The sequence below is a fragment of the Solanum dulcamara genome, chromosome 1 (assembly GCF_947179165.1).
Source record: "Solanum dulcamara chromosome 1, daSolDulc1.2, whole genome shotgun sequence".
Taxonomy (NCBI): Eukaryota; Viridiplantae; Streptophyta; class Magnoliopsida; order Solanales; family Solanaceae; genus Solanum; species Solanum dulcamara.
Genome location: NC_077237.1, coordinates 11,948,335 through 11,976,185, shown reverse-complemented (window position 1 = coordinate 11,976,185; position 27,851 = coordinate 11,948,335). Strand labels below are relative to the sequence as shown.

Sequence of the window (27,851 nt, the reverse complement as noted above, 5' to 3'; positions counted from 1 at the left end):
AAACTTGGCCAATTTTGTATGAGCGCCTTATACGGCTTGTAGAAGTTTCTGCGGATTGTAGATGAGCCCGTAGACAAACTTCATTAGCTTTTAATAAAAGGTATTTGGGTCTTTTTCCACCTTTTCTAAGTTCAAGCCTCGACGTTTTAGGATACAATTTGGGTCTTTATCAGTTTAGTTTGTCTCTAATACTCCCATAATCATTCCCAAAACTTAGAGCAAGGATTCAAGAGGAGAAAATTAGGGTTTCAAGCACGTTCTTCAAATTTCTTCAAGAACCTAGTTCTTCCAGGTATGTAAGGCTATTCATAGTGCTAGACTAAGTTTGTTCTCACGCCCTACATCTAAATTCAGTTAGTAAGATTCAAACCTAAGTTTTTAAGCCAACCTTTTTTTGAATTTCAAGTTTTCTATTATTTATTTGTATTGAATTTGAATCCCTATTGTTGAAATTATAATTCTTTATTTGGTTCTAGTCCTTCATTGTTGTTCATGCATATTATATTTTTCACATGGACCCTAATTGAGTCGTTTGAATATTTTACATTGCTATATATATCATGTATTCTTTTCAGTTAAAGTAAAAATATTTTTAAGTTATTAGTGGAAGAGGAGTTTTATGGGAACTTGAGTGTTTCAAATGCATTACTTTATTTTAAAAAGAGCATGCCTATTCCTAAAGAAAGCATATCAGTTTCAGAAAAGAAGTTCAGTCAGTTAAACTAGAGTTCTATATAACTTCAAAGAAGTATTTTTGAGCATTGACTCAACACAGACAATATTATTGTTATGAGCATTATAACATGTTTTGGGAGTAGTATTGAACACCGATTTGAGTACGAGTTTAGATAACTCAAACCCCATAAATTGCGCTGCCAGCATAGATAGGATCGTATCGTTGATTCAAGCGACTCCTCATCCAGCCTCGATAAGGTCTTTTTAGATGGATACATAAGTTTAGTTTTGTTCTCTTATACTCTATCAAGATATAAGATGACTCTAGTAAGGTAATGCAATACAACAGCAACAAATCAACAACTCAGTGAAATCCCACAACGTGCAGTCTAGGGAGGGTAAAATGTACGCATATCTTACTTCTACCAAGGTAGGACGACTATTTTCGAGAGACCCTTGGCTCAATAGAAGCATAAAAAGAGGTCAGATAAGACTAAGAAGTTCAAAGCGATATGGAAAAGCAAATAACGAACGACACAGATAAAATAGAGTAATCAAAGTACACAAAGTAATGGTTAATACCAGAAATCAGAGCACAAGAAATTATAGTGCGCTAATGCGCCTACTAATACGAAAGAATAACGAGACTATGTACTAGCCTTCTACCCTAATATGAGTCCTCCACACCCTCTTATCTAAGGTCATGTCCTCGGTAAGCTGTAAGTGCGCCATGTCCTATCTAATCACCTCTCCCCAATATTTATTCGGCCTATCCCTACCTCTTCTGAAACCATCTATGGCCAACCTCTCACCTCTTCCCAATATTTATTCGGCCTACCCCTACCTCTTCTGAAACCATCCATGACCAACTTCTCACACCTCCGCACTGGGGCATCTATGTCTCTCCTCTTTATATGGTCAAACCATCTCAGTCACATTTCCCACATCTTATCTTCCAACGAGACCACTCCTACCTTGTCCCGATAGCCTCATTTCTAATTCTGTCGCTCCTGGTATGCCCACACATCCATCTCAATATTCTCATCTCGACAACTTTTATCTTTTGAACATGATAGACCTTAACTGGACAACACTCCGCCCCATATAACATAGCAGATCTAACCACCACTTTGTAGAACTTTCTCTTAAGTTATAGTGACACCTTCTTGTCACATAGCACACCGAAAGCGAGCCTTCATTTCATCCACCCTGCCCCAATACGATGTGTGACATCATCGTCAATCTCCCCGCTACCTTGTATGATAGACCCAAGGTACTTAAAACTACTTTTCTTTTGGATGGCCTGGTCACCAAGCCTAACTTCCGCACCAACCTCCTAAGGTATCTCACTGAACTTGCACTCTAAATACTCTGTCTTGGTCCTACTCAACTTAAACCCTTTAGACTCCAAGGTTTGTCTCCAATCCTTCAGCTTAACGTTAACTCCGCTGCGAGTCTCATCGATCAGGACTATGTCGTCCGCAAAAAGCATACACCATGGCACCTCACCTTGAATTCGTCGCGTCAATCCATCCATCACCAAGGCAAATAAAATAGGACTAAGAGCTAATCATTGATGTAACCCCATCACAACTGGGAAGTGCTCTAAGTCTCCTTCTACTGTCCTTACCCTGGTTTTGGCACACTCATACATGTCCTTGATCACCCTAATGTACGCCATAGGTACACCTTTAGCCTCCAAACATCTCCATAGTATCTCTCGTGGAACTATATCGTAAGCCTTTTCTAGGTCGATGAATACCATATGTAAGTCCCTCTTTCTCTCCCTATACTGCTCCACCAGTCTCCTCATAAGGTGAATGGCTTCTATAGTTGAGCGTTCCGGCATAAATCCAAACTAGTTATCTAAAATAGACACGCCTCTCCTCATCCTCATCTCCACCATTCTTTCTCACACTTTCATAGTATGGCTTAGAAGTTTGATACCTCTATAGTTTTTGCAGCTCTAGATATCCCCCTTATTTTTGTATAGAGGGATCATTACGCTCGACCTCCATTCTTTGGGGATCGTTGCCGTCTTAAAAATGATATTAAATAACCTAGTCAGCTACTCCAAACCTATCGAGCTCGCGCTTTTCCAAAATTTCCCAGAAATCTCGTGAGGTCTGATCGCTCTTTCCCAGCACATCCTACGCACAACACCCTTAACCTCTTCGACTGTAATACTCCTGCAACACCCAAAATTGTGAGGCCTCCCTATATGTTACAAATCTCCCAACACACTCTCTCTGTCCCCTTCTTCATTCAAGAATTTATGAAAGTATGACTGTCATGTCTGTTTAATGAGGGTCTCCTCTACCAATACTTTTCCATGCTTGTCCTTAATGCACTTAACTTGATCCACATCGCTTTCCCTTCTCTCCTGCGCCCTGGCTAGCCTGAACAATTTCCTATCCCCATTTTTCTCTTTTAGTTCAGCATAAAGTCGTTCAAAAGCTATCGTTTTTGCCGTCAAAACCACCGACTTATCCTCCTTTCTTTCTATCTTATAAAGTTTCCTATTCGTCCATTTCTCCACCTCCTCCTTGCTTTCTATCAACTTCGCATACGCCATCTTTTTTGCTTCCACCTTCCCTTGCACTTCTCCATCCCACCACCAGTCCCCTCGATGCCGACCACGGCTACCTGTCGAGCCTCCTAACACTTCCCTTGCTACAACCCTAATACAACTAGCCATCTTATCCCACATACTGTTCGCATCCCCACTACTATCCCATGCCCCCATATCCTTCAATTTCTCTCCCATCTCCAGGACACTAGCCGTGGTCGTTTCCCCCCATCTGATCCTAGGTCGGTCATCCCCGACCCTTTTTTTTCTCGTCATCTTGATCCCTAAATCCATCACCACGAGCTTATGTCGGGTCATAAGGTTGTCGATCGGAATGACCTTACAGACTTTGCACAGACATTTATCATCCTTCCTAAGGAGTAAAATATCCGAACTACAGAAGGTTACCAAGTGGTCCTCCTTCTTTAGGAAACTCGAATTAGCTATCACCAACCCAAAAACTCTTATGAAATCCAAAAGTGAAACTCCTCCTCCATTTCTGTCCCCAAAGCCAAAGCCTCCATGCATATCATCATACCCTTTCGAAATAGACCCGATATGCCCATTGAAATCGCCCCCACGAAAAGCTTCTCGGTAAGCGGTATGCCTCCCACTAACTCATCCAAATCATCCCAAAAGCGCCTTTTATCCTCCTCGCCTAAGCCCTCTTGCGGCGCATAAGAACTAATAATGTTCAACGTGATTCCTTCAACGACCACCTTAATCGACATCATCCTATAGTGACTCTCCTAACCTCCACCACCTGATCCCTTAAATCATGTCTACTAAAATGCCTACCCATTCCTATACTTCGATCTACCAGAGAACCAAAGCTTATACCCGTCTACCTCCTTAGCTTTGGAACCTACCCATTTGGTCTCTTGGACACAAGCTATATTAATCTTCCTCTTCTTTAGAATCTTGGCTAGCTCTATGGATTTTCTCGTTAACGTCTCAATGTTCCAAGAACCTACTCTAAGTCTAGACGCTCCTTTAACCCACTTACCCCTCCTTACCCTCGTCCCCATCCCTAAGCGAGAACATGACCCTAGTCTACCCTCACTATCCAAAGCCACAAAAACGTGTATGAACTAATAAATTATTCAAAGGTCTAAAGTCCGCAACTGTAACTACAACTGTATGAGCAAAGAATAGATATGAAAATCGGAGGTACCAACTCCAGTTGAAATGAACCTTGTTGTCGTCGGAAAACATTGTTCACGTCGTAGTAATGTTCACATCGGAGTTACTGTTCACGTCTGAAAATCAACTTACTCGCCGCTGCTTCACCGATCTTTCGCCGTTGTTACCTGCCGTTTACCACTGGAGTTCGCTTCCATTGTTGATGGTTCATCGTCGTTGCTGATGGTTCACGCCGAAATAACAAAGAGAAAAAGGAAACAACAACCTGTAGAAGAAGCAGGAGAAGAAAAACCAGAGAACAAAGCGGCAAAACTCCGGTGATCGGAGAACTTACTGCAGATCGATAAAGTTCACAAATATCGAATGCAAGCAACTGGGTAGGATTGAGTTAAAAGATAGAACAGATCTGAAAAAATCAAACGAAATATAACCCCCTAAATCTAAGTTGTACTAAAAAAATTAGAGCAGTAAAAAAAGCAGGAAAACAAAGTACAGCCTACAAGTAAAGGATTGCTCACTGAGGCATTTTAACAAACAGTTTGTCAGAAATATAATGTCGTAATATGATAAGGAATTTGAACAGCACAATACAACACAAAATCAAGAAATTGACCAAACAAAACAAAACAAAACAAAAACAAGATCAACAAAATTGAGAAATACCAACAAACGAGCTCACGGAAACAGAATAAATAACAGTAATTAGGCAAAACCCATTAGAGAAATAGAATAATAACAGTAATTAGACCTATATTAATTGGTAGTTATTAGAGAAAAATTATTTTGCTTATTAATTTCACGTGTTTCTGAAGAAAGAGAAAAATGACTTCACCAAACCAATCGGACCGGGCTGGGATATGAGTAATTAATGCAACTTAATGCATAAACTGTTAAACACAAGACGTTTGGTCTCAAAGCTACTTTCCTCCCAGTTTATTTATTCTAAGGTAATGCAATATTACCTTAGTTGTAAAGCTTTATATGTTTTTACCATAAATTCATGCTTTACTTTCAATTAAATTATTTTCAGTATTTTTTTCAGTTTGATTGTTGTTTCATTCAGCTTTATTACATATCGTACATTTCATATACTGACGTCTTTCGATGCTATCTTGTTTTACGATGCAAATACAGGTGTTCAAATCATCAATATATAAGCGCTCTATTGAGATCATATTTCATTAGCCTTGGTGAGACCTCCTTGCTTTTGGAGGGATCCTTTAGTTATGCATTTCAGTTAGAATGGATTTTCTTCAGTTTATTTTGAGGTAGCCATGGGTCTGTCCCGATACCTATCTTTAGTTAGTAGAGGCTTCATGGACAAATTAGAGAGTTAGTTTAGTATTTTCTTTCAATTTTTTTTAAACATTATTCCATATTATTTTTAGAGATATTTTAGATAGTTGCATGAGAGAGTTATTTAATGTTATAAATGCTCATTCATTTAAGCTTCTACATTTGAGTTAGTCTCCCACTCAGTAGTCAACCAGGCCAAGAATTCGCTTGGCACAATCAATGATTTTCAAGTGTCGACCACATTTAGGGTGTAGACTCAATGTGTGCCACATATATAGATGCACATTTAATTTTGTCTTATACTCTAACTTCTATATATATAAACAAGTTTTGGTTGTCAATAATGAAATATTTTCTAAATTATAATTTCAATTTCATTTACAATATAACAAATATATAATCTTTTTTAAGAATTTGTTGTAAAATATACCACTATTTTTATTAATTATTTTTAATAAAGTTATTATTACCTATTATTTCCACTTGTAAGAATAGATATTAGAATTTCTTTTTAATTATTGTTATTAAAATTTTATTTTTTATTCTACTTAACGTTGAAGGGGAAGCTTGATTTTTAAAGCAAAGTTGAGGTGTGTAAATTATTTTCATCCATTTTTATTTGTGAGTTTGCAATTTTGTTCCATATATTTTACTGCTTTATTTCGAAATCAGCCGCCCTACCTTTCAAGGTGAGGGTTAGGTCTACGTACACTCTACCCTCCCAGACCCACATAGTGAGATTATACTGGGCATGTTGTTGTTATAGTTTACTGCTTTATAATTACTTACAAATTTAATAGAAAAAATAATCTTTTCAGAATTCTTATATTTAAAAGTGACGGTCTCTTATAAAAAAGCCAAAGCCAAAATTAAGTTTGTCAAGAGATATAAAATCAAATCTCCCACTTTATAGAAGCCTGGAGTATTTGATATTTCTTCCTCATTAGAAATGAGTGCATGATTTCTCTGCATTCTTTTTGAAATGGATATTCCTGCGTGCAAGAGATGTAGTAGGAATGAACTACAACAATAATAATAACAATAATAATTTAATAATAAATAACAATAACAATAATAATAGCTATAATAATAATAATAACAATAGCAATAATAACAAAAATTTAATAATAATAATAATAATACAAAATATTTAAAGTATAATATAAGAGCAGAAAAGAAGACCATATTTAGTAGCTAGCTAATTAATATGGAAAAACAGAAAATGCTGCTGGATAACATCAACAACAAGGCGACACCATGTGAACATCTTTTGGAATTCTTTCATGGTAAAAGTAGACAATACTATTTATTGACTAATCAATATACATAATTTTTAAGGAAAAAAAGCCATTATTTAGTACACTAAAATTGAAAAAAAGCAACTAGCACTGAATAGCAATAACAACAACAAAACAACACCTTTCTAGTTGCATGTAAACAGTAAGCACTCATACATACATACATACGTGAGTCCTATGTTGCTTGGATTCTTTAATAATATCGAATGATACGTGCCAAATTCTTTTAAAAAGCAGTCTATTTTTTGAAGAATCCGACACTATTGCGATTTCATTTTTGAAGAGCTCGAGCAACATAGAGTTAGCCATAGTTCTAGTCTATACCCAAATAGCATTAGCCTTAATGAGCAATTCCTTCAACTTCCCTTTAACATTGAGACTCATCACTTCATCAGAACCACCAACAAATTCCTTCCCAATAAATATAGCTGGGGTACTAGGATTGCAACCCATTTGAATTAAAGCTTTCTCCATCTTCTTGCCTTTCTGAATTTCATCAAGCTTATACACCGTCGGATTCGCCCCAAAATTACGAATTAGGGTTTCGATACTGTGAGACATGCAACAATTGCTCTTGCTGAATATCACCACTGGGCTTTCTGTTCCTAACCTATTCACTGCATCCATATTTATTTAGTAGTTGATATGGTTAAAAAAAGAACTACAATAAAATAATACAGCTATAGTTTATTTAGAAGTTGTGGAAATAATAATATTGTAGACCTCAATTTGCATGGAGTTATATAGATGTATTAGTCTTGAACAGGAAAATAAAGTAGGAGTATTTACAATATTATTCTTGATTTTGAGACACTATAGAGGCATGACTTGATTAGTCTACCTGATCGATAAGAAAAAGGGGATTTGTTCTTCTTTTAAATATTCCTCAAAGATTTGTTGCTTTAAATGTACCAAATAATTGAGGATTATTCGAGCATAAGATTTATCATCTATCAACAGTTATTGAAGTGTGTGAAACCACATGTGAAAATTATTTTTGAACATATTGGGTAATTGATGTTGGGCGAATTTACACTTTTTTTAGCCATATTTCATCCACATTTGAGCATTGTTTTGAGTAATTTATAGTTTGATATTCATTATCTTCGTTCAATTACATTATTTTGAGCTTATGGATAATGTTTTATGCTTTGTAGTTGAAATGAGTCAAAATTTTACTAAGTAAAAAGCTAAAAATGGAAATATCTTACAAAACAAAGTCCAACGCGAGGTCTGGAGGTCGTCAAGCAAGCTAGGAAGTGATGTGTGCTAGCTCCTGTATTAAAGTTAGCAAACCAGACACAATAAAGATGAAAAGAAAAAGAACTATTTAAGTTCATAGAACCTATTGTGTGTCCTTAAGAAATTGAATCCCCTAAATGCACTCAAGTTGTGGATTATTTTCTTCCAAGATAAAACGGATAAACTATTACAAAAATAGCGGTACCTCAAACTTTTGTAATTTTAACGAACTCAAACTTCACCAACGAGATATCACACAGACTCGATCAATTTTCTTTGTAAGAAATGTATGCAAGAGAAGGAAAAAATTTGATGTAGAAAAAGAAATAAAGCCTCTTTATTTATAGCCATCTACATGTGTGAAAATAACTGTTCAGAAAGACTTGTCTTTTCAGAACAGTCATGGTGTCTTTTGGGAAGAGAAATGTCTATTCGGAAAGGAACAAGTCCTTTCCGAGCGAATTTCAAATTATTCCGTTGCGCGAATTAATTTAGTTAATTCAGTTCTGCGAATTTAATTAATTCAAATTAATCCGTAAATTAATTAATCAACAACTCCGAATTAATATTGAATTAATATTCAGAAAAAGGAAATCAATTAATGAGATTAATAAACAAGTTCTGTGGTAAACCTAAACTTATAAGTAAGACATTCATCATTTCCTTCAAGGTTTGGTTTTTCCTTTCCGCAATTCCATTAGATTGAGATGAGTATGGTGCAGTAATTTGATGGATGATTTCATTTTCCAAACATATTTCTGCAAAAGGAGAATTATACTCTCCTCCTCTATCATGTCTTATCATTTTTATATTTTTAACCAACTGATTTTCAACTTCAGTTTTGTATTGCCTAGAGGCTTCTATTACTTCATCCTTATCATTCAGCAAATAGACATAACAATATCTAGTGCAATTTTTAATAAAAGTTATGAAATACTTTTTTTCACTACGAGATAGTGTTGACTTAATATGACAAATGTCTGTGTGAATCAACTCTGAGGGATTGGAATTCCTTTCAATAGAATTATAAAGATGCTTAGCCTACTTAGATTCAACACAAACTTGAAATTTTGATTTATTGCACTCAAAATTAGGCAACACATTTAAGTTGATCAGCTTTCGCAAGGTTTTATAATTAACATGTCCCAAACGTTCATGCCATAAATAATTTGGCTCAAACAAGTAAGAAGAAGCTGAATTTTTATTCATATCAACAACAATTACATTAAGTTTGAAAAGGCCCTCAGTGAGGTAATCTTTTCCTACATACATATAATTTTTGCTAACTACAACCTTATTAGAAATAAAAACACATATAAATCCGTTCTTGACAAGGAGTGCTATGGACACCAAGTTCTTTCGCATTTCAAGAATATGAAGAACCTTGTTTAAAGTCATTATCTTGCCCGAAGTCATCTTCAATCCAATCTTGCATGTTTCTTCAATCTATACAGTAACAGATCATTAGATTTATATGTAACATAATAAGTAGATAGTTCCTTATTAGCGCACACATGTTGGGTGGCACTAGATTCTATCCACCATTTCCTTGGATTTCCAACCAAGTTGCATTCTGAAAGCATGGCACATAAGTTGTCCACTTCTGATATATTTGCTTGGCCCTTCTTCTTCTCCTTTTGTAACACCCCAATTTTATTTTATTTTCCGCTAAGACTTGAACCATTCTTCATATGTGTATAGACTCGAACTGAATGACTTCTAATTATATACATGAATTAGGATCAATTACTAAGTATTTAAAGATTATTAGATGTGGTTTAGTGTCATAAGGGATCTATAACACCAAGCCAAGTCCAAAGAATTTCTATCGACTAAGTTTTCGAACGAGTTCGAATAAGAGTCAACTTCAAATGACCATATCTCCTAGAATACAATGAATTGGGTGGACCATGGCAAATAAAATTATAGGTCTTTGAGTGTTCTTTCCAACTCCACCAAGATTGTATTTTTTTGAGTTCGGAGTAAAACGTTATGATTGTTTTACTGAAGCATGTTCGGACAGGACAATTCAGCGAGCTCACCTGCCAATTTGGCGACTCGTCGAATGACTCAATGACAAGACGATTTAGCTACCCGAATGGATCCGAAATCCTCCATAAACTGTTATTTTAGGCGAGCTCAAACACCCTTTGGTGACTCACCGAATGGTTCGGCGATGAGACCTCCAGCTCGCCAAAATTACCGACGGGATTTATTAAAATGTGATTTTTCTCAATCTTTCAACCTAATAATATTCTTATACGTAGAGATACTCTCAAAATCCCAAATTCTCCTTCTCCCAAAGATTAAAAACTTCAAGAAAGGGATTTCTCCAATATTGGGAGATCTAAAGACTCCAAGTTCAAGATCTCCTTCACAAATCCATAGATGAGTTTCTCAAATTCAAGCTACAAGGTTCCAAACCCAACACTTTTATCTAATAATTCCTAAGATTCAGGTATGTAAGGCTACTCACAATGTTGGATTAATTTCATCCACTTGCCCTACATCTTTATTGATTCGAGTTGAGTTGAGTTTGAGGTTCCATGAGTTGAGTTCTTGGGTTATGTATAATTTCTATTGAGTTTTTTTATATATAAATTCATATGTATTAATGATGTTCTTAGTTGAGTTTTGTTGAGAGTATGAATTCATGTATTCATTCACATGAACCCAAGATGAGATTTCATTTTTGTCATAATTTGTCTTGAGGTTGAGATTGGTGGTTTTCATGTAAATATTGCTTTCAAAGTGAGATGATGCATATTTTAATGAGTTTGATGAAATTGAACATAGAGTTAAATAAGGATTTTGGAGCAAGATGTTTGATGATGATATAAATGCTGTTTAGTTTTAAAAAGGGTAAAATAATTGATGAAGAAGTAGTGTTGATGATGATGTGTTGAGATGGAGTGGATTTGAGTCTAATGCGACTACTTGATATAAATTGTATAATTTGATTCGATTGGAGTCTTATGAGGATTTTAAGTATAAATGATTGTTTGATAAGAAGTTTTAAAAAATGATTTGCGAACGTTTTTGCATAAATTATTTATGCACTATTTTGAGTTCAAAGAATGATTATTTTCATCTTTGATTTAGAAAGAGTTAAGCATGAGAAGTCTCTTAATTATTATTTTGAGTATAAACAAATTGAGAATTTTTACATTAAAACATCTATTTTGAGATTGAGTTGAGGGGTTAAAATGTTACATTCCGTATTTTTGCATCTTGTATTATTCGTAAGTTAACGGTTATAAATTCAAGGACTTTTAATTTTGAATTTCAAAAGGACATGATTTGTTGTAAATGTCAAGTTATATAAATAATTTATGTGAAGTAAAATACATCTCAAGAACGACCCTTGGGCCAAATTAAAATAGATGCCATCAGATATGTTTTTCTTAAAGTCACGTTTCGGATAAGCTGACTTCAGGAGGCCATAACCTCTTTAGAATTTGGGAATTTGGGACAACTCTCAAAATGAAAGTTGTAGATAATGAAAATATTTTTCCAACCATAGGTCATGGGATAAAATACGATATCGGAGTAATAAGATATAAATATTTTAAGTCTGACAGGTCAAACTAAATAGTGGATTCGGCCCAACCCAATTCTAATTCGGGTCAGGCCCAATGCCCACAAAATTAAATCTGATTTTTTGTATCTATTCCTTCATACTTTAGACCAACACAATTCTGGAAATTTCCAGAGAGAGTAAGAGAAGGGAAAGCTAGAGAGAAACACCAACATCTACCACAATTAAAGCCCCGAATCTCAAAGCTCTTGAAGAGAAAATTGTTGTACGTCGCATTGGCTTCAATTTGAGCTAGATATCATCCAATAAGAAGAAGATTTTATGTGGTGCTGCAAATTTAAGGTAATATTAAAGTCTCCTTTTCATTGTTAACAAGTTTAGTTAAAGTTTTAACGGATTAGAACGGAAAAAATAATGTTATAAACTAGTTTGGTGATTTGTTGAGATTTATGGGTTAAAGGGTTGTTTTAGGTAGCTTAAATGGATGAAATTAGCTTAGTGATGATGTATAATAATGGTTGATATTGTTTTGATGTTGTTGATGAGTTGTTGTTCTTGAATTTGGAGGAAAAAGGTGTATGAAGATTGTGAATGTTCAAACCCGTTTTTGGAATTGAGTAGCTGGTAGTAATTCTGGAATATCTCATTGTTTAGACCTTCGATTTTAGATATTAAATATGTTTTGGAAAGCTAATGCACGTACCTACAACTCTTATGTTTATGTTGTAGTCTATATCTGCTGTTATTATGTCGAAAAATGAGGATGAATCATAAGAAAAATTTTGTCCAGATTCTGGATTGAAAAATCCCTCATGTATAGCTGTTAGTGTTTTGATGATATCTCTTTGTAGAAAATGAGTTTTGAGTTGATTTCTTTTGCATTGGAAACTTACGACAGAGATCTAAACATTTCACGAAGGTCATAAAGTCCAGTTTTGCTGTTTTCATTTTCAAAATTTAGATACAACTTGAGGTACTCGGCTTTCCGAATTTACTGCTTTGGTAACTTGAGTCGGGTGGAAACATTCTAGGCTTATTGTCAATAATAAATCTTATTTTGTGTCAATATTTTGGATTTTTGATGTTGCTTGATGATTATATGGCTGGTTTGAAAGTGGGAAAAGTGAGCGGTATAGGGGAGGCGCTGTCCAATTTTTTTAGAAATAACCTACTAACGATAGATTACGTTTTATTCTTGTTCATAGCTTAACCATAGTGCTTAGCGTTTTAATATAGGTTGAGGCAATATTAGACAGCATATACATATAAACACTAAAGGTATGTAAAGTTAATATTTTCTTCTTTTGGCATGATCCATGTGAAACGAACGAATGACGTATGCTTAAATCCCAAAGAAACTCTTATTCGTAGATACACTCGGATGGCTAACGTTCTTGATTTTCAGAATTTATATTGGTATGTCTTGACTCATGTGTATGATTCCATCCATCCTAGTTGGTATAACTCATGTTGTGGTATAATTCATATTTTAGTATAATCCATAATTGGTGTGATTCATAATGACTATTGTCTTGGTTGTTAAATGATGGACTGTTTTGGTTATTCCATTAAGTCTCCGATAATGATCAAATTACACAAGGTTGCTAATGATACCCTATTCGTGCATATTGTTATGGTATTATTCACCGAGTCCTACAATAGGCCGGGTATGTTATCATGTATGGATTCCACTACATTATTCACCGAGTCCCTTACTAGAGGGCCGGGTACGTGATATGATAATATGATGTTAGGATGATATGACAATATAATTATGGCACCGAGTCCCATAATGGGCCGGGTACAGTATCAGTGTACACTACTCTATTCACCGAGCCCCTGCTAAAGGGCCGGGTATGGTATATATATATACATATAACGATATATTGATATAATTGTGACACCGAGTTCCCTAACGAGCCGGGTATGATATATGATGATGATATGGATGTATTCATTTCATAAGACACAGGTATAGTGATTAGCTCCTGAATCTTTATTGCAGATGTGATCTCCTTTACGGTATTTTATGCTTTATATACTCGGTACATAGTTCGTACTGACCCCCTTTCTTTGGGGGGCTTCATTTCATGCCCGCAGGTACAAATACTCATTTTGGAGAGCCGCCAGCTTAGGATTCTACTCAACGGGTGTGAAGTGCTCCATTGTCTCGGAGTTCGAACTTTGGGTACTAATCCTTATAATGTATATATTTGTGTATTTAGGGGTACGACAGGGCCCTGTCCCGTCATATGCTATTGTTAATCCTCTTAGAAGTCTGTAGACAAATGAGTGGATTGTATATAGATGTTGTCCGGTGTACTAGTATGACTTATGTTTTTGGACGTTTACATTCAGAATGGAAGCCTTGTCGGCTTACATATTATGTTATCTTATTTTTGACAATTAAGACTCACTAAGAAATAGGTGATTTTGGTATATTATAAGTAACAGTTTGAGACGACGTGCTACCCATATAAATCTTATATCATGTTTAATAGTCGATTGACTATAGATAATAAGTGTGTATATGAGGGTCCAATTCGGACACTAGTCATGGGGTTAGTTCGTGACAAAAGTGGTAACAGAGCAGTTCATCCTCGGAGTGTCTACAGACCGTGTATAGTAGAGTCTTGTTTATCGGTGTGTTGTGCACCACATCTATAAATAGGAGGCTACAGGACATTTAGGACGTTGCCTTTCTTTCATATCTAAGATCGTGCGATAGAGCCCAGCCATAGGACATGAAATTCCTTTTTTTCTATCTTTTGATTTCAGCTGAAGAACGACATCGATAGAAGAAAGCGATTGATGATATTAGAAGCTACATAATATACGGGTAAGTGATGATGCGAAAGAGGTATGGTGGATAAGGTAAGCATATTGAAATATGATTGAAATGTAAAGTTGAAAATTGAAAGAAAAAGTAGACAGGAAAGTGTAACAGGTGCAGTTCGAGTCAGACATAAGAGGTAAGTCCATCATTTTCATACTGTTGTTGATATTGGGCGCCCTGTGTGGCTGCGATATGATATGAATATATATATGTTGGACCTGTGAGGCATTGTTGATATTTTCTACGTGCAGATTTTGGGATAGTAAGAAATACAGAGGAAACTCTGCCCAATTTTTTTTTCAGAAATAAAAAAAAATAGAAAAAAAGAAAAAGTGGGACATAAGTTCATAATATATTTTGAAGGTTGATACCCATGAGGTAAATTTATTGTGTTATAGTAAAGAGTTAAGAAATACCCCTATGTCATCATTAAGGGACATCATTCTTATTTGAGAAATTTTATTTCGGAAAAAGCCTATTTAGAATTGATTTGAATGAACCAAGATAACTTCCAATCGCATGTTTGCCTTAAAAGAAGCTTATGTTGAAGGAAAAAAATTGTCTCATAATTAAGTTTTACTTCTATTGAGAAGTACAAGGCACTCAACAATTAGTTTGTGAATTAAATAATTCATTCAAAATTTAAGAATAAGCCTGGAGGTAAACCAGGTGCATCAAGCACTAAGAGGTCCGGTGGTGCTCGTTGGATTCTAGCTTCCTTTTGGTGGTGGTTGAAGAATGCCTTATGATAACATTTTATTAGTCCTTAACCAATTAATTGGAGATGGAACTGGTGAATGGAAAACATAAACTTGTGGAATATTCAGGATCATGTATTTCATGTGTTGTTCATGAAATGCTAGGATGATTCGAAAGGGGTTGTGATACTAAGGGATAATTTACAAAAAGGTTAAGTATGCTTACTCCACCGAGTATAATTGACCCTTAGTAAGAATCGTGAATAAGGTTAAAAAGTGTTACACTATGGGATTGAGTAAGAACAGAATATAATGTGAGTATGATGAGAATCGTTATGAAAATAAGTAAAGTCTAGCGGAAAAGTGACTAAAGGATATGATTTTGAGTAAGATTAAAAGTTAGTATTGGGTACACGACAAGGGTGAAAGCGTATAAGGCATAAAGGAGTATTGTGTATATGTGACTTCACCTCGAAAAATAGTGAGATCCTTAGATGATAGGAAATATAGATTTGCAAAAATAACGGATGTATTGTGAGTTTACTAGAGGAACATGTGATATCTATTGAGATAAAGATAGCGTTATAAGAAAGCTTGGAACACTGATCACTAGAATATAAGTGCTACCGAATGGAGAATTTGAAACGATTATAAATACTAGCTAATTACTGATTAGAATGAATGGAATGTGGCTTTGAATGAATTGCTACATTAATTATATCATTTGAGTACCATTTATCAGACGAGATTTTGTACTATATATCGGGAATTCTCATCACCTTGTGATTGTGTTAAGATTTCGTACATGGGTAATCTAAGTTATTGATGATATAAAGAAAGACAGAGATAATGTATTGGAAAAGAATCGCATGAATTTGAAAATTTGAAATGGGGACATAGAGTAGAATTTAAATAGATAATGATATGGGTACACCCTAAAGGGGGGAAGTGGATGAGAAAAATATAAGTGTAAGATGAAATTAACTAACACTGCAACACGTTAAGGTGAACACCTAAACTTCATGTGAGATCCCATGCTGGAACAAGTTAGAAAAATTTGAAAGTCACCAATAAATGGAAAAAAAAAAACCAAGATTATATTTGAGACGGTGCTGAAAATTATTGGTAAAGATCTTAGATAGTGTGACATCAAAAGATGGATGCTTATAAAAAGGACGAATACAACAGGAGAATAGTAACAAGTAGCTTGAAGATATTATAAATGATAGCAAGGTTATACTGGATTAGAGGTTGAGATGTTGGCAACGTAATTATCGGCTAATAAGATTGGGATATACAAGTAGCAAAGGAGAGAAATCTCTCATATTGTAGAATATGAGAAAACTTAATAGTAAGTAAAGAAAGGGATGCAGGTATGACAAAATAGACAGCAAGTGAGTGTTAGTACAATAAGAAATTTAGAGCAGAATAAGCCAAGAGAAGGAAAGACTATGATTAGAATTGAATACACGTTGTACAAATTCTACAAGATTGGTTATGCAGCCTATGAATATTGGTATACTAAGGGTGAGATCAAGTGATTACTTGATAAGCAGAATAAGAATTTAGTAACCACAATGCGATTGCAATATTCCGGATACATCAAAAAAAAGTATAAGATGGTTTGAGGCAAAACTATAGAGATATAATTAGTATTGGGGGCAAAATCCATAGGTAAGTCCTGATATCAACTGAAAGAGGTAAGAGAAAATATAGGAACTGCATAAAGACTAACGTGGCGACGTTTAGGTATTTTCTAGGTTGATTTAAGCACCTACACATATTCGTATAAAGATTGCAATAGTATGTGTGGTAAGAGAAGTAAGAGGAAATTAGAGTAAAGGGGCAATAGAAACGTTTGAGTCGAAAATAGAGAAATGACTCAAGATATTATGCCTAAAATATTGCCAGTTAGGGTAAAGGAAATTACGAAATGACTTAACCGAGACAATCAGAATAGGCGGGTTACTGGTTACTGGATGACGGTAAGGTCATAAGATGAAGAAACCTTAACACTAATTGATAACCAACCCAAAAGATCAAGATCAAGAGGTAAAAACAAATGATAGTTAAAGACCTTCAAGTGAAAGTCAGAAAGTTACACATGATGCCGAGGATTCTAGAATACGGATTGTCATAGTAGGGTAAAGAAAGAATATTGGAGTACCAAAATATTACCCTGGTGAAATTTCGATTTACTAGTAGAACTTGGAGTGCGTTATAATGAACTAAAGCGAGTCGACAAACGGAGGAGGTCTATGAACAACATAATTAACTAAGAGAACACTTGAGAAAAATATTGGGAAGCAATTAATATGAATTTTTTTTACAGACTTACCTAGCACTCCACGGAAGTATGATTCCATATGGGTGATTGTAGATAGGCTGACAAAATCAACCCACTTTCTTTCAGTTAGAACTACATATTCAATAGAGGACTATGCGAGGTTATTTATCAAAGAGATAGTAAGACTTCATGGGATTCCCATATCTATTATCTCAGACAGAGGGGCTCAATTTACAGCTAGCTTCTGGAGATTATTTCAGAAGGGATTGGGAACACAAATAAATCTTAGTACAACATTTCACCCTCAGACTGATGGGCAAGCTGAACGCACTATTCAGACGCTAGAAGATATGTTACGGGCCTGTATTATTGACTTTAGAGGTACTTGGGATGACCATTTGCCACTTATTGAGTTTGCCTATAATAACAACTACCATTCTAGCATTCAGATGGCACCGTATGAGGCTTTATATGGAAGGAAGTTCAGGTCACCTATTGGCTGGTTTGATGTTGGTGAGGCTAAGTTAATCGGACCCGATATGATTCAACAAGCTGTTGATAAGGTCAAGCTTATTCGGTAAAGGTTATTAGCAGCCCAAAGTCTACAGAAATCATATGCAGATAATCGACGTCGACCCTTAGAGTTTCAGGTTAATGATTGGGTGTTTTTGAAGGTGTCACCCATGAAGGGGGTAATGAGATTCGGTAAGAAAGGAAAGCTTAGCCGCGATACATTGGCCCTTATCAGGTTATTCGTAGAATAGGCAAGGTTGCCTATGAGTTGGACCTACCATCTGATTTGGAAGCAGTGCACCCTGTTTTTCACATGTCGATGCTTCGCAAATGTATTGGTGATCCTTCGTGACGGAGGAGCGTTCTTACGAGGAAAACCCTATAGCTATACTTGATCGCCAAGTCAGAAGGTTACGTACTAAGGATGTGGCTTCCGTCAAAGTATTGTGGCGAAATAACAATAGAGAAGAGATGACCTGGGAAGCTGAGGAAGAGATGAAGAATAAGTATCCTCACTTGTTCTCTACGCCTACAGGTAATCTAAACCTCTAGATTAATTATATTGATTGACATATGAAACTATTTGTTGTTGAAAAAAAACACTATTCCCTCAAATTCCTTATAAGACTTTATGAGGCGGGTTTAACATTCGAGGACGAATGTTCTAAAGGGGGGAAGATTGTTACATTCCGTATTTTTGCATCTTGTATTATTCGTAAGCTAACAGTTATAAATTTAAGGACTTTTAATTTTGAATTTTAAAAGGACATGATTTGTTGTAAATGTCAAGTTATATAAATAATTTATGTGAAGTAAAATACATCTCAAGAACGACCCTTGGGCCAAATTAAAATAGAGGCCATCAGATATGTTTTTCTTAAAGTCACGTTTCGGATAAACTGACTTCAGGAGGCCATAACCTCTTTAGAATTTGGGAATTTGGGACAACTCTCAAAATGAAAGTTGTAGATAATGAAAATATCTTTCCAACCATAGGTCATGGGATAAAATACGATATCGGAGTAATAAGATATAAATATTTTAAGTCTGACAGGTCAAACTAAATAGTGGATTCGGCCCAACCCAATTCTAATTCGGGTCAGGCCCAATGCCCACAAAATTAAATCTGATTTTTTGTATCTATTCCTTCATACTTTAGACCAACACAATTCTGGAAATTTCCAGAGAGAGTAAGAGAAGGGAAAGCTAGAGAGAAACACCAACATCTACCACAATTAAAGCCCCGAATCTCAAAGCTCTTGAAGAGAAAATTGTTGTACGTCGCATTGGCTTCAATTTGAGCTAGATATCATCCAATAAGAAGAAGATTTTATGTGGTGCTGCAAATTTAAGGTAATATTAAAGTCTCCTTTTCATTGTTAACAAGTTTAGTTAAAGTTTTAACGGATTAGAACGGAAAAAATAATGTTATAAACTAGTTTGGTGATTTGTTGAGATTTATGGGTTAAAGGGTTGTTTTAGGTAGCTTAAATGGATGAAATTAGCTTAGTGATGATGTATAATAATGGTTGATATTGTTTTGATGTTGTTGATGAGTTGTTGTTCTTGAATTTGGAGGAAAAAGGTGTATGAAGATTGTGAATGTTCAAACCCGTTTTTGGAATTGAGTAGCTGGTAGTAATTCTGGAATATCTCATTGTTTAGACCTTCGATTTTAGATATTAAATATGTTTTGGAAAGCTAATGCACGTACCTACAACTCTTATGTTTATGTTGTAGTCTATATCTGCTGTTATTATGTCGAAAAATGAGGATGAATCATAAGAAAAATTTTGTCCAGATTCTGGATTGAAAAATCCCTCATGTATAGCTGTTAGTGTTTTGATGATATCTCTTTGTAGAAAATGAGTTTTGAGTTGATTTCTTTTGCATTGGAAACTTACGACAGAGATCTAAACATTTCACGAAGGTCATAAAGTCCAGTTTTGCTGTTTTCATTTTCAAAATTTAGATACAACTTGAGGTACTCGGCTTTCCGAATTTACTGCTTTGGTAACTTGAGTCGGGTGGAAACATTCTAGGCTTATTGTCAATAATAAATCTTATTTTGTGTCAATATTTTGGATTTTTGATGTTGCTTGATGATTATATGGCTGGTTTGAAAGTGGGAAAAGTGAGCGGTATAGGGGAGGCGCTGTCCAATTTTTTTAGAAATAACCTACTAACGATAGATTACGTTTTATTCTTGTTCATAGCTTAACCATAGTGCTTAGCGTTTTAATATAGGTTGAGACAATATTAGACAGCATATACATATAAACACTAAAGGTATGTAAAGTTAATATTTTTTTCTTTTGGCATGATCCATGTGAAACGAACGAATGACGTATGCTTAAATCCCAAAGAAACTCTTATTCGTAGATACACTCGGATGGCTAACGTTCTTGATTTTCAGAATTTATTGGTATGTCTTGACTCATGTGTATGATTCCATCCATCCTAGTTGGTATAACTCATGTTGTGGTATAATTCATATTTTAGTATAATCCATAATTGGTGTGATTCATAATGACTATTGTCTTGGTTGTCAAATGATGGACTGTTTTGGTTATTCCATTAAGTCTCCGATAATGATCAAATTACACAAGGTTGCTAATGATACCCTATTCGTGCATATTGTTATGGTATTATTCACCGAGTCCTACAATAGGCCGGGTATGTTATCATGTATGGATTCCACTACATTATTCACCGAGTCCCTTACTAGAGGGCCGGGTACGTGATATGATAATATGATGTTAGGATGATATGACAATATAATTATGGCACCGAGTCCCATAATGGGCCGGGGTACAGTATCAGTGTACACTACTCTATTCACCGAGCCCCTGCTAAAGGGCCGGGTATGGTATATATATATACATATAACGATATATTGATATAATTGTGACACCGAGTTCCCTAACGAGCCGGGTATGATATATGATGATGATATGGATGTATTCATTTCATAAGACACAGGTATAGTGATTAGCTCCTGAATCTTTATTGCAGATGTGATCTCCTTTACGGTATTTTATGCTTTATATACTCGGTACATAGTTCGTACTGACCCCCTTTCTTTGGGGGGCTTCATTTCATGCCCGCAGGTACAAATACTCATTTTGGAGAGCCGCCAGCTTAGGATTCTACTCAACGGGTGTGAAGTGCTCCATTGTCTCGGAGTTCGAACTTTGGGTACTAATCCTTATAATGTATATATTTGTGTATTTAGGGGTACGACAGGGCCCTGTCCCGTCATATGCTATTGTTAATCCTCTTAGAAGTCTGTAGACAAATGAGTGGATTGTATATAGATGTTGTCCGGTGTACTAGTATGACTTATGTTTTTGGACGTTTACATTCAGAATGGAAGCCTTGTCGGCTTACATATTATGTTATCTTATTTTTGACAATTAAGACTCACCAAGAAATAGGTGATTTTGGTATATTATAAGTAACAGTTTGAAACGACGTGCTACCCATATAAATCTTATATCATGTTTAATAGCCGATTGACTATAGATAATAAGTGTGTATATGAGGGTCCAATTCGGACACTAGTCACGGGGTTAGGTCGTGACATAAAATTATGTTATAAATGCATTTAATATTTACTGCATTCATTGAGTTGAGATTATATCAAATTTAAAGAGAAGAGTTTGATGATTGAGATGAGTTTATTTTGAAAGAAGGTCCAATGAGACCAGATTGATTGAGTTTTGAAAAAAATCCAATGAGACTAAATGAGTTGATTGAAATTAAGTCCAAAAGAGACTAAATGAGTAATTTACTCACCTGATAGATATGAGCATATTGAGTCTTGGGAGGAGTATCGAGCACCGAATTGGGTAGTCCCTACTTGAATTCTATAAACTACGTAGCCAATGTAAGAGTGGATTGAACCATTAAAGTCGGATGTTTTCCTATTTCATTGTCCTGAAATGATAGGACTTGATTGATTGATGGATCCATGATTGGTTGATTCGTTCATACCCTGGAAAAGTATTGAACGAACGTGGAAATAACGTCGGCTTGTTGTACATCACTGGCTCATAGGTGATGATTATCGGTTAGAGAAACTCCCAAATTGAGTGGATTGTGCATGATATGATTGATTTGACTGAGATTGTAGATGATTGAGTCGAATTGTAAAACATTGCTAAATTCTAATTTGCATATTTGTTGAGTTAAGTCCTTTGAGTTTATTATTGAGTTGATTGAATACTTGGTTGATTGGTATTGTAGATTGAGTTAGATTGTATATGATTGGATTGGATTGAATGGTATGTGATTGGATTGAATCGAATTGTATATGATTGGATTGGATCGAATTATATATGATTTTGTACGCATGAAAGAACCCCACTTATCTTCAGTGATAAACAGGGTGTTCAAACAATATTTAGATATGTTTGTCATTGTCTTTATCAGAAATTTATGAACAACCAAGAATATTTTACTTCTTATCAAAACATTTTGGCAATTCTATGAGTAAATCAGGTGTCTCTTTCTTTTTTCTATATTCCTTTTCGACATAATAGGTATTCTTTCATGAGTTTTCGTTATTTATTTGCTGCTTCCCAGCTAGTTGAGTGACTATACATTTTAATCTTGAAGAAGATATATATTCTAAAGATATATATTCCAATTCTATTCTCTAAAAGTCAAAAGGACAAACTTGAATTAGTGCAGCGGATTTTGTATGTATATTTATTCTTTTTCTGTTTCAACTTGGTTCTTCTTGCTTCTTTCTTTGTCTTTTCCTTCTCTACGTTAGCTTCTCACCACATATTAATATTCGATCTGAAATGTACGTTTAGTGTCTGTGTGTGTTTGGTATATGATGGAAAATGATTTTCCAGATTTGTTTTAAAAAAAAAAAGTGGGGTTCTTTCATGCGGATATTTCATTTTTTTTGTTGTTGGAAGATTATATAATAATAATAATAATTAGATAGAGTCGTTACAAATATCTGTTCTACGAATAGCATTGTAGTTCCCTAATTACTAGTTTTTAAAAATATCGTTTTAATCGAATTTCCGATATATTTCATTTATTGTTGTGCAAACAAAGGGAAAGGCCCGACCTCCTGAAAATTAGTGGAATAGACACCCAGTCAAACCTGCAAGCACCGGGTAGTATGCAGCGGCAGTTTTCAATCATACAATATCTCTTCCCTAGCGCTATTTTTTTTTGACTTTTTTTAAAGGGCAATGATATCGTCATTTGAAGTATAAAAGTTATTAGTCCTTACACCAAAGTCTTAAATAATACAAAATAGTCTCAAATCCTAAAATCTTAAAAAATACAAAATAATCCCCATTCGCAACAATTTATTTACCTGGTTTAACTTTAAAAAATCTAATTTTATTTCTCTAAAAATAGAAAAGCTCCCATTTTCCCGCTTTCCTTCCCTTTTCCTCCAAAAAATTCGATTTTCATCGAAAAACCACTCTACAATGAGTAAAACCTTCTCCGCTCCAGCCATTGTTACTCCTAAGCTTTCAACATTCCTTGATTAGAGCTCGAATTAGTTTTTCCCTATTTCTGTAAAAGCTCACTTTTGGGGCATAGATTCCAAGAGTCCACAAGAGTTAAAAAATTCAAAAACATGTTGGGGTTTGCTAATGCTTTTTGCAATTGTTCAGCAAAAATTTGGATATTTTGGGAGGATGGATGAAATGGCCAAGTTTTACGAGACAACATATAAGCACGTGACTTTGAGCTTAAAATATAACAATACTGATGTTATTATAACTATGACTTATGCTAGGTGTTATGCTATAGAGAGCCTGGAGCTATGGGAAGATATGAAATTCATGGCAGAACAATATCAAATATCATGGGTAGTAGGAGGTGACTTCAATTTGATATTAAATGAGGATGACAAATAAGGGGTATGCCTCTTACCCATTTAGAAACTATGGATTTTAGTCAATGCATAAGAAATTGTGGCTTGGAGGAAATCAAATACATGGGTAGCATATATACATGATGGAATGGCAGAATAGAGGAGCAATGTATATTTAAGAGACTGGACAGAGACTTGGCGAATCAGGAATTCTTGAATATGCTACCATCCGAAAAATTCATCATCTAATTAGAAAGGGCCGTATCATGCACCATTACACGTTGTATGTAATTCTGAGGAGGAACCAATAAGGAAACCTTTCAAGTTCTTAAACTTTTAGACTAAGCATCAAAATTTCAAAGGCTTGGTTGAAGAGAATTGGAAGGCAGAGTTTGTGGGCAGTCCTTCTTGGTTTATCAAGCCAAGATTAAAATGATCAAAGGGGTATTATTTAGATGGAGTAAGGAGACCTTTGGGGATATGTTTCAGCAGATAGCAACTCTTGAGGATTGTATTAAAGTTCAGGAAGCACAATTTGAAATAAATCCTACAGGAGAGATAAGTGCTGCACTCAAAAAGGCAAAAGCTGATTTAAACAAATATAAATACATTGAGCAGGAGTTCTGGAAGCAAAATGTTTGGTATGAGGTGTTGTAAATATGGGGACAAAAACACAAAATTCTTTCACTCTTATGTTAGAGGAAGAAGGAAAAAGCTGAGAATAGAGGAAATATGTACATCCCAAGGGTATATAGTTAATTTAACTAAGAATATAGGTGCTGAAGCAGTGTTTTTCTTTGAGAAACAATTTATAGACAATAGGGGAGGGGAGAATTTTGAATTACTGAGGGTAATTCCCATAAAAATCACGTCAGAACAGAATGTAGACATGATAAAATTGCCTAATGAAGAGGAAATCAAGAAAGTGGTTTTTGAGTTGAATAAGGACAGTACAAGTGGGCCAGATGGATTTTCAGGAATTTTTTATCAAGAATTTTGGGAGATAATAAAAGGGGACATCATCAACATGGTGAGGGCATTTTTTTTGTGTTCAGAATCTGTCAAGGTTTGAAATAATTTTGAGGAATCGGTCATGTTTTATAAAGTGTCAAAGCATCACAGAAAATGTTCTATTGGCTAAAAAAACCATTAGAGATATAAAGTAAAAAAATGAGCATCATAATGTGGTGGTGAATCTGGTTATGGCAAAGGTTTACGGTAGAGTCTCATGGCTATTCTTGATAAAGATGTTGCGAAAATTTGGATTCTCAGAAGTAGTTATGCATATGGTGTGGAGATTTCTTTCTAATAATTGGTACTCGATACTAGTGAATGAAAAATCTCATGGTTTTTTTAAGTTCTCTAGGGTACTGAAACAAGGGGACCCAATATCATCGACTCTATTCATAATAGCGGCTGAAGTTCTGTCGAGGGGTCTTATGAGTTACACGAAGATGGGAGATATAGAGGTTATGGGATGCCTAAGTGGAGTCCAAATATTAACCATTTGGACTATGCTGATGATATAATTCTGTTTGGTTCAGGGTACAAATACTCAGTGATAAAGATGATGTGGGTGTTTAAAGGTTATGAGGACATGTCTGGGTAATTGATAAATAGAGAGAAGAGCTTTTACTTACATTAAGATACGCCTCTAGCAATAGGGATTAGACTAAGGAAACTAACCGTCATTAAATTGGGAATTTTCCTTTCACATACCTTGGTTGTCCTGTGTACTATGGTAGGAGAAATAAGACTCATTTTGAAGATATTATGAGAAAGATTGCAAGGATGATAATGGGTTGGCAAAATAAATTCTTGTCCTATGGGGGTCATTTTGTTTTGATTGCTCATGTGTTACAGTCAATGCCAGTATATTTGTTGTCAGCCATGAACCCAAATAAGAGTATAATTGATCAGATTCATCAATTGATTGCTAAGTTATTTTGGAGTAAATCAGGAGGAGAAAGGGAAAAACATTGGGTTGCTTGGGAAGAAATGTGTTATGCAATTTCAAAAGGAGGAGTAGGTTTTAGATCACCCAATGATGTTTCCAAAGCTCTATTTGGAAAATTATGGTGGAAATTTAGAATTACATCAGACTCATTGTGGAGTACTTTCATGTGAAATAAGTACTGTAAAAAGCTACACCCAACAATAGTTGGGGGAAAAGGGGGTTCACATGTATGGAAGAAAATAATTGAGGTAAGAGTAGACATAGAACATGAGATATGGTGGCAAATCACATCTGGGAACTCTAGCTTTTAGTTTGACAAGTGGATAAAGCAAGGTGCTTTGTACTACACAGAAGAGGAAAGAGGGAGTGAAGCTGAAATTTAAGTGAAATGTTTTATCAGGAACAGTGAGTGGGATAAAGAAAAATTACTAGGAATAATTTTTGAAGAGATGACTGAGTATATAGTTTATAATATATCTCCAATTCTGGTGGAAGGTCACAATGACAGGCCTTGGTGGATGGATAATACTAATGGTGAATTCTCAGTCAAGTCAGCTTTTGAAATAGTCAAGAGGAGGAAGGAACAACAGGAATGGCTGAGTTGCTTATGGGTAAAAGGTGTCCCCTTCAAGATCATTTTTTTCCAGTGGAGGGAGTGGAAAGGAAGGGTGGCCATAGAAGATAATTTAAGAAAGAAGAGAGTCTCATTTGCATCAAGATGCTACTGCTGGGAGAATTACATGCAGGAGACCATGTCCCACCTTTTTCTAACTGCTCCTATAGCCCAAAAGCTGTGGATTTTTTTTCTACTTGTGCAGTAAACATGGAAGGAGGACAACTACAAGAAGTAATAAAGAAGTGGTGGTATGTGGCTGCTCCAATCAAACTGAGCTCAGTCTACAGAGTTATTCCAGTACTATTGATGTGGGAGCTTTGGAGGAGGAGAACTAATAGAAGGCATGGGAAGGAGATGGGATATGAGAGAATACTACAACAAACCCAAGATGTTGTATATGAATTGGTAAAGGTGAAGTACCCTTGGATAGAGGCTCCAAAGGAATGGGAGGGTATAATCTCAGTACTGCAAGGTTATAAACCTAAAATTCACTACTTGGTTGTGAAGTGGGATTTACCTGAGCAGGGGTGGATCAAATACAATATTGATGGAGCTAGTAGGGGCAATCCGGGTGAGAGCTCCAATGCTTTCAGTATCAGGGACAGCTATGGGGACTTAATCAGTGCAGAAGCACAGCGAATAGGAATCAAAACAAGTATGGAGGTATAAACGACAACAACTTTAGTTGCATTTAGAAAGTGCAAAGGGCTCAACCTCCATAAGATCATTCTTGAAACTGATTCACTCAGCCTAAGAATGATATTGTCGAAGGAATGGAAATGCCCTTGGAATATTATTATACAGATTGAAGATACAAGATAGTTAATGGCAAACAATCAGTGTAAAATCAAACATGCATTTAGAGAGGTCAATCAATTAGCAGACAAGCTAGTAAACATTGCCTTGGAGAAAGAAAATCCACTATGTTTTAATAACTTTCTACAACTTCTTGTGGAGTGTAGAAGGATATTAAACATAGACAAAGCTCAAATCACTACCATGAAAATAAGAACGAGGAAAATAAACAACTACATATATTAATGCATAGAAATCATCATGTGAGGCAAAACTGGATAGCTAGAGGAATGAAGAAGGAGAGATCTTAGCTTTGTGAGCTGATTACTACATTCCTAGGAGCCCCCGAGCCCATTGGGTGGTTGATGTCCCACAAAATCACCAAACGGAACCTGAAGCTAGCAATTTCTCCTAGCAGAGACATCGGAGGCGGTAAGGACAGAGAAGTCCTAATTAGGAAACCCGGCCTGAAGGAGATATTGGATTTGTTTTGGGTTGGGCCATGTCTGATTTTATTTTAGAAACTTACGTAAA

General features: G+C 35.4%; 1 protein-coding gene across 1 annotated transcript; it reads right to left on the bottom strand.

Annotated features, from left to right (window-relative positions):
- Window positions 1-6,976: 6,976 nt before the first annotated feature.
- LOC129887236 (monothiol glutaredoxin-S6-like) lies at window positions 6,977-7,676 on the bottom strand. The gene has a single exon (XM_055962250.1). The coding sequence runs from the start codon at window positions 7,606-7,608 to the stop codon at window positions 7,300-7,302; it is 309 nt and encodes a 102-aa protein (XP_055818225.1). The 5' UTR covers window positions 7,609-7,676; the 3' UTR covers window positions 6,977-7,299.
- Between the last annotated feature and the right edge of the window lie 20,175 nt (window positions 7,677-27,851).